The sequence below is a fragment of the Orcinus orca genome, chromosome 8, assembly GCF_937001465.1.
Source record: "Orcinus orca chromosome 8, mOrcOrc1.1, whole genome shotgun sequence".
Classification (NCBI taxonomy): domain Eukaryota; kingdom Metazoa; phylum Chordata; class Mammalia; order Artiodactyla; family Delphinidae; genus Orcinus; species Orcinus orca.
The window spans coordinates 106,961,861-106,969,967 of NC_064566.1; the positions used below are offsets into that span (position 1 = coordinate 106,961,861).

Here is an 8,107-nt window from a genome sequence, read left to right on the forward strand (position 1 = left end):
ACTGTGCATCAGATCTTCTCTGAGTCACCCCTTTGATCCTTGATCTTAGATCCGCCCACGGAGTGGCTTCTCAGGGTTGCTAGTGTCCACTTGGATCAAGATTTGCATCGTATCTCAGATGCCTTTAAAGAGTAGACTGAGAGCTTGAATGCACAGGGACATACCTGATTTTGGTCAAATGTTGTAGTCAAGTTTAGGCTGAGTTATTTCTAGGTTCTCTTTCCTTCTACATGCGAGGACCTTTGCACAGAGAATTGTATCACTTCGATGCAAAAGACTTTAATGTCATTTTCTTTTGTTGAGCTTTATTTTCCTTTATTTTAGGTATAATTGATGAGTAAAAGTATAAGATATTTAAAGTGTGCACCATGGTGATTTGATACCCTTATACACTGTGGAAGGATTTCCCACCCTCTGTATCCAGGGTGAACATATGCAGAAGCCCCCAGCTAAAGAGGGAGGTGAAAGATGAGAGGTCATCCCACGGCTGGCTGGTCAGCAGAACACGCTCTGTGGATTGGCCTGAGAGCTTGAATTGGTGAATGAGGGTGTTTCCTGGGTCAGCCAGCAGAGAGGGGCTGGTGCCCAGCATTTCCACAGGTGGGTCCCAGCAGCAGGGATGCAGGTCTTAATGCCTTAGGTTGCTCCAGAGAGAGGAAGCCCTCTGGGCCAGCTTCCTGTAGTCTGAATCTGAGAGAGGTCAGCTATCAAAGGTCTGGGCTCCTCTGGTACGTGGAAACTTGCTCCCCAGTATTTCTAAGATGCACTGATAAATGCCAGTTAACTTTACATCTCAAACAGAACTTGGCTACCTGCATTCAGATTGCTGTAGGAGGGCCTATTTGTATGAGCCAGTTGTATACTAAAGCCTGCAGACTTCAACTAATTCGAGGATAGTCTGGGGGCCAAAGAAAGAAGGTTACTCTTCAAAAAGTGATAATTGGCTTGGGACCTCGGGCTCCACGGTACTGGCATATCCCCTGCTAAGACACGGTAGGGGTGCTGGCTCTCTTTGGGTCAGGGTTCCAATGTGACCATCACTCACATCCTTCTCCGGCCCCCCACTCAACCTATGGCAACTGACTTCCCAGCAAGCCAGAGGGGTGCACGTCTGGGGGCTGGGCCGGAAGTTCAGCCTCCTTCCCCCAAACCATCAGAGGGTAAAGTGGGTGTCTCTGGCTGCTCTCTGCCTTAACAGTGGCTTGTTTTTCATTTCTTTTAGAAGTCAGAACCACAGCTCTGACCCCTGGGAAAGGTTGGTATGCTTACTTTCCAGGCAGCTGCTGCCTTGGTGGGCTGAGGTGCCCAAGACTCTTTGCCTTCTTGCAAGATGCCTTTTCTTCGGCACTAACCCCAGGAGGCAGCCCGGTGGGAACCGCCTGACCTTGGGCCGGCCCTGTGTCAATTCAGATCAACTGTCCCCAAGGACATCTGATTCTCCCCGGGTGCCTCCCCTGCAGAAGTCTAATTTGTCTTTGCTGCCAGCACTAATGAGGACCTGTCAGTGCCCCAAATAGCTCCATGTCTGGGCCCCTCTGTACCAGGCCCGCCTCTTTCCTTTGCACACGGATGCTCTAATGCAATGATCTTCTTAGACCTTGGCCTTGCATGCTGGCCTCTGCTCACCCTATTCTCTCTTTCTCTCTCTCTAACTTGGAGCTGGAAGGGAAGTGGCAGGAGGGAGGGGAAAGGGGAAGGAAGGGGGAGGTTCTTGGGTGAGTCACTTGGCTACAAATAAATTGCATCTTATTTGAGGCTTTCATTGCATCCAGATGTTTCCGATGGATAATTGACACTCATCACAGTTCTCCGGGACCCTAATGGTCCTGGTGATTAGTCTCTTTAGGCCTCCAGAGCTCTATAATGAGATTGAGGCAATAAAGGCATTCCACGCAGAGTGGAAGCGTGGCTGGATGAAGAGCAGAGACCTCATCCGTGTGGCCGAGTCACCAGGCAGATGGGCTGCGCTGTCACTCTGGCCAGCAAGGGCTCTGAGAGGGCCTTGCTCCAGGAGCTTGGGATCCATACCTGCCGGACAGCAGGTCCTCCTCTCATCCGAGCTTCCTGTGCCAGTCAGCGTGCGAGGGCCTGTGTGCTCCCCACCTTGACCCGTGCCCGGCGAGGCAGGTCCTGTGGCCTCACTCTCTGCTCTCCTCCTCGCTGGAGATGTGCGAGTTCCACAAAGCGGCAGCTCCGAGTTAGTGGAAAGATAATTGTATTTGGAGACGGAAGTCAGGGGACCTTGGGGAAGTCACTTAAGGTCTCCGAGGCTGAGTTTCCACACATTAGGGCGGGAGATAATAACCTTCATCTCCTACGTGAAGGGCTTTATGGGGCTGGAACCCCTTTCCAGTTGCAGGCCCTCCACCTAGAATCTTAACCAATATGGCTTTACTTCTGTGAATATCTTCCGTCAACCACAAGAATTTCCAGTGACTTTTATTGGAAATAGTTCGAAATAGGGGGGAAGGGTGTTCAGATGAGAAAATGGAGGTAAAGCCAGAGGCAAGGTAGGAGAGAATGTTTTGCTTTGTTCTTGGTTTGGTTTGTGGTTTTTTTCCAAGTAGAATCTTAAGAAAAAGAAAAACAGAGACAGCGTAAGCATGGACATGTAGCACAGGTCACAATGTTCTGGTTCCTTCCTTCTTTCAACAAAGGTTTATTAAATACCTGTTGGGTGCCCAGCTAGGCACAGACCCTGCCCTTATGGAGCTCACAGCATAGGGGAAGAAATGCATGTGAGACACATAAAGATAATTGTAGGACAGGGTGATGCATATTTTAATAGTGGGTTGTGTATGGTGCTGTGGAAGCAAACCAGAGTAAGTCAAGGAAGGCTGCCTGGAAGAGGTGACTGGGGCCAGAACAGAACCTGGAACAAGGAGTGCGAGTGAGCCAGGTGAAGAGCATTTCAGGCAGAAGGTGCAAGGATGGGAATTAAATAAAATAGGCTGGAAGGTACACGCTCGTGTGTGCACACGTATGTGTGGTGCCCGCCTGCTGGTGGGGGCGGGGTGCGAGGCTAAGGAGGCAGATGGCAGGCAGACTAGGAAATGCAATGCGTGTCCTACGGAGCAGCTGGGAGGTTTTGTAAAGGCTGAAGGAATCCAATCCATCAGTGGTCTGATCAGCTTGGAGTCACAGACACAGCAGCCTGGAGTTGGCACGAGGAGTCAACCCGAGGGGTCCAGGCGCAGGTGGCGGAGAGCTGGTGCACGTCCTCTGAGAGGATGTGAGGAGACCCCGCCTCCGGGTTTCTCCAGGTACCACCCCTGTTTCCTCCTGCAGGCAGCTGTGTCCAGGAGGGAGGCTGGGCGGGGCAAGGGGAGGGCGCTGGGGGGGCGAGGCCAGGCTGGAAGTGGTGTTCAGGGGAGTGACAGCCCCGTGGACCCACCTTGGCCAGGAGGGTGGCCACGGAACATCACACAGGGAGGGCCCCCGGCACACCCAGTGGCCTTTTCCTTTCTTCTCTGGGAGGAGTTCTCTGACAGGGAGCCAGGCCCCCTCCCCACAGGCTTCCTGCGTGCGTCCCAGGGCACGGGCGGAGCCGGAGCACCTGCCGCGCAAGGCCATTGCCAGGTTCCCCAGGCACTTTTGCCAGCTCCCAGCCACCACCTGCGGGGCGTTGCAGACTCCGTGGCCGGCAGACAAGGTTCCTGACTTTTCTGAGCTGGTAACCAAACCAGGCCCCTGCTGGGCTGTCTGCCTGGCGTGTGCATCCTTCATCCTCCTCCCTGGAGACGTCTGCTGGCCGGGCAGCCCAGAGGGGTGGAAGGCGCCAGAGGCAGAGAGCATCTCCATGCGGGAACTGGCGATGTCCCCCTTCGCTTACCAGGAGCGGGGATGGGAGGGCTGTGTTGGGGGGTAGTGGGGAGTGGGTTTCAAAGCTGTGTGAGCCAGTGTTCAGGAGAGAAAAGAGGTGAGAGAGGGGCCCTGTGTGAACAGATGCGTGTGTGTCCAGGCGCCATGAGCCAGGCGTGCAGGATGCGTTTGGAATCGCGGAGCAGTGTGCACCTGGGGAGCGGTGCAGCCACCAACCTCCCGTCACACTTGGAACCCAGCTGCTCCCAGGGACTCAGAACAACCTCCCTGTCTCAGAGTTGGCCTAGGGCAGAGGCAGGGGTCTCCTGGAAGGATCCTGGAGTGGTCCAGAGAGGAAGGGCTTTCTCACAGGAGAGGAACAGATAACTCCTCACTCTGGAAGCCCTGGGGCCGGCTTCTCTCCGGAGATTCCAGAGACTGCTGTATACATAGCAGTGATTGAATATAAAGGCTAGAGTTTCTGGTGGTGGTTTATATAGAAACATAGTAGTTAGATTTCAGAAGATGCAACCAATTGAATGGTCAACGATAAGCAAGTCTGAATGGTGCTTCTCGGGGCTGCTCCTTTGTCACGGGTATCCCAGCGGACTGACAGAAGGAGAGCGTTCAGTTTTGTGTTGCCCAGACGTTCACCTCCCCGGCGGGGAACAGAAGAGGCATCTCTTGTCCTTCTCCTCAGGAGAACTTTCGCTGCCAGGAAGTTCGGGCCTTGGGAGCACTGCTGCTGGGGAGAAAGAAAATCTCCTCTACCCTTCTAGGCTCTTCTTGCCGGTCTAAAACTTAAATCGACATAAGACAGAGTAACAGGAGAAAATAAAGCAAAAATTTACTAATATGTATACATGGAAGAGGCCTAGGAAAAGTGATTAACTCACCAAAATGTCCCAAACCCTCACCTTAAATACCACCTTCAGCTAAAGACAAAAGAGGATATTGGGGGACTTCCCTGGTGGTGCAGTGGTTAAGACTCCACGCTCCCGATGCAGGGGGCCTGGGTTCGATCCCTGGTCGGGGAATAGATCCCACATGCATGCCGCAACTAGGAGTTTGCGTGCTGCAACTAAGACCTGGTGCAACCAAATAAATAAATGTTTAAGAAAAGAAGAGGATGTTGGGGGTAGAGGCTTAGGACTTCAGAGGGAGGGGAGGCAATTCACAGAGAGAAGGAAAGGCGGGTGTTTGGTAGACAGTGATTTCTGGGCCAGGCAGGGAGATGGACACAGAGAGGAGCAATAACTAACAGATTTTGCAGGTTCATCCCTGTCTCCACACCCAGGTCACACTGTAGTTACCTATGGTGACAGCTCCCTTCCTGGTACAGGTCTTTCTACATTCTTCAGGTAGTTGGGGGAAGGGCAGAGTTTCTTCCTGAGTCTTTTGGACCTTGATTGCTTTCAGCTGGAAGTAATCTGCATGCCAAAGAGACATTTTGGGGTGACAATTTTGCTCCCCTGCAGTTTGAACCAGGCACCAGAGACACAGAGATTGGATGACCTGGTGCATTTCAAACTCCTAACTGTTTAGCCACTGACCCAGAATCAGAGATTTGTCCCAAAGGTCTAAGGAATAAATCACAGGGACAGTGCTTCCAGGCCAGGACTTCTAGGACTTGGAATGATTCCATATGGAATCAAGAAGCCTGATTTGATGCTGATCTGCATTAGCCAGAAGTGTCTCCATGTCCAGCATCCGAGTCAGGCAAGCAGGTTCTGGCTTTATCCCTTCAACCCAGTGACGACATGGACTTGCGGCGGTGGGGCACCAGCTTTAACTGCCTCCGTTAAATCCAGTGCAAGAGCCGTCCAGAGTAAGTCCAGTCTGAGAAGATGCCCTGCTTCACTGGGTGCCTAATTCATCTGGGCATCCAAACGTGTGTGTACTGTTCCCGAATCAGAGCTCCATTTGTCACAGGCGTTCGTGGCCACGGGGCTGAGGGAGCCACAAAGCTTCTGCTTCCAGCGACAGGGAAGCTGCTGGGGAATTGTATGACCTCATAGTTTTCTTGCCTCCCAATGTAGCTCCACGTCAGAGAGTATCTGTGTGCAGGTCAGGCTGGTGTGTGCCTCTTAGGAAAATACGCCATCCATCTCCCCCCCAGCAGACACACATCATGGCACGTTCTGCATCCCAGTGTCCATGGAAATCTTCCCTCCCTCCTATGTACACGGCCAGAGGCCACCTGTCCCTTTGCTTCATCCCCCCTCCACCTCAGGCGAGCTGGTTTGGACCTTTCAAGCATGTGATACTTCAGCGAGGTCTGCTGTTACCTGATCCAGATGGGGGAGAGGCCAAGTGCGCTGCCCTGGGACCGAGTGATGGACAGAAGGGGCACCGAGGCCAGTGCAGCAGCCGCAGGGGACAGTTGGTGTGTCCAGCGAGTCCTCTCCTGCATGACAGGAGGGTCACGTGAATGTTTAAGGCGGGCAGTGCTTGGAGGGATTGGACGATGACGCAAACAGTGCAGGGGTCTCACTTCATTGAAGTTCTGTGTAAGGTGTTGATTAATCAGCCACCTTTTTCTTGAACTTGCCCCTGAGCCGTGGCCTCAGCATGTTCTGAGAGCAGAGGAGTAGCAGGCACCCGCACACTGTAACCTGAGGTCCCTCCTGCCCGGGTGGGCGCCCCATCACGTAGCTGTGCCCATGGGATCGAGGCTAACACAGCCTCTGTGTATGGAGCTGGGATGCTGGATGCTCCCAGTTGGAGGGGCCAGGCTCACGACAGGTGTGTTGTGTCTGCAGGCCCGGGCGCCATCAGCGAAGTGAGCAACGGAACGTCGAGGAGGGCTGGCTGCGTTTGGCTGCTACCTTTTCTGGTTTTGGTTTTGCACCTACTCCTCAAATTTTGATGTGAGTGCCACTTTCCCCGCCGGGGAGAAGCTGCCGTCACCACCGCCACCAACACATCAGCCACGGCGACCAAGAGCAACGCGAGCATCCCCGTTCTAAAGCAGATACAATCCCACGAAATTCAGAGCCTAAGGGGACACAAATTCGAGGGAGGGGAACAGAGAATACTTTGGGAAAACAGGTTGAACAAGGACATTGGAAATCGCCTTGCAGATACGTAGGTACAGCTGAGTTTTCTTTCTTTTTCCAAACGGGAAGAATGCACGCGGCTTTGGACCCACCCGCAAGCTGCATGGCGTGACCTCCGTTACCAGTCGGGCAAGGGCTCAGCCGCTCTGCCCACCACAGTGCCCCCCCCCCCCAAGGAAAGTTCTGGAGTCGGCCACCCCAGATTCAGTCAGTAGAGAAGAACTCAGAGGGAGGCTTGCAGGCCCATTCCTGAACTGTGTCCCTATTGTGTGTGTGATGAAACGCAGCAACAAAAAGATAAATAAAAAGGAAAACTAAACAAGACAGCCTGTCAGCTACAATAATCCCACAATCAACAGTCACAAAAGATATTGTTAAACTTTTTTTTTTGTTTTCATTTTACTACATGGACATCATAGGTAACAAGGGATTCTGATTCATTATTAATTTTATTAATTATATTTTCTGATATGAGTCTAAAACTTAGTGCAAAAACAAGACAAAACTAAAAAAGTACACAAGTGAAAGGGGTGAAGAGAAGTATGTTTGTTAAACGTTAAACATGAATAGTATACTTCTTACCTAGGTTTACAACTGGTGGACAGCACACCAGGCATTAGCCACCTGGTGAGGATTTGGCAAATCCACCAAAAAATAAGTAAAAAGCCACACATACAATTTAACCAACATCTCCACCAGCGCTACAGATGTCCTCTGCTTCTGGCATTTGTTGCAGACAATGCTACACTTCTACATGCTGTTTAGAAACGGAAGGGTGACCTGCACCATATCTTGAGTTTGCTGGTGATGCTTTTTTTGATGACATATATTATACAGTATATATATACATATATTTTTTTTTTGTTAGGGTTCTAGCCATTTTCCTTCTCAGCAGGGTCCTTTCTCAGACATTACTGCATGCTGTATATGGCGTTAGCTGTGTGTTGCTCTTCTAAACGATGATAGAGTTTACTGGTAATTGTGTAATCAGCTCCTGCCTTTTTATTTTCTTGGGTTATTCACATGTCAGAGACATTTCTAAAAAGTGAAAAGAGAAACAAAGCACTAACACAAGACGCAGCGTCTTTTCCAGGGGCCGCTCTCAGAGGCGAGGGCTAGTGCGGGGGGCCTGGCTTCTCCGTCATGCCTCGGGCACGGACAGACAGCAAGCAGCCGGACCAACTCAGCAGTCAGTAACCACTCGCTTTAGCCCGTTATGGGAATCTCTGATGCCTTTGTGACCACTG

The 8,107-nt window shown here is 51.7% G+C and overlaps 1 protein-coding gene across 8 annotated transcripts in view; it reads left to right on the forward strand.

Moving 5' to 3' along the window:
• The window catches only part of NTM (neurotrimin), a 942,656-nt gene extending 935,482 nt beyond the window's left edge, over positions 1–7,174 (forward strand). For 6 of the 8 annotated variants that reach the window (XM_049714324.1, XM_004280497.3, XM_033407015.2 and 3 more), the window contains 2 exons: positions 1,223–1,255; positions 6,564–7,174. In XM_049714324.1, the coding sequence (XP_049570281.1) occupies positions 1,223–1,255; positions 6,564–6,670 (140 nt within the window). In that variant the 3' untranslated portion in view covers positions 6,671–7,174. The remainder of the gene's footprint in view (positions 1–1,222; positions 1,256–6,563) is intronic. The other 2 variants (XM_004280499.3, XM_049714325.1) reach the window with 1 other exon arrangement.
• Positions 7,175–8,107: the final 933 nt, after the last annotated feature.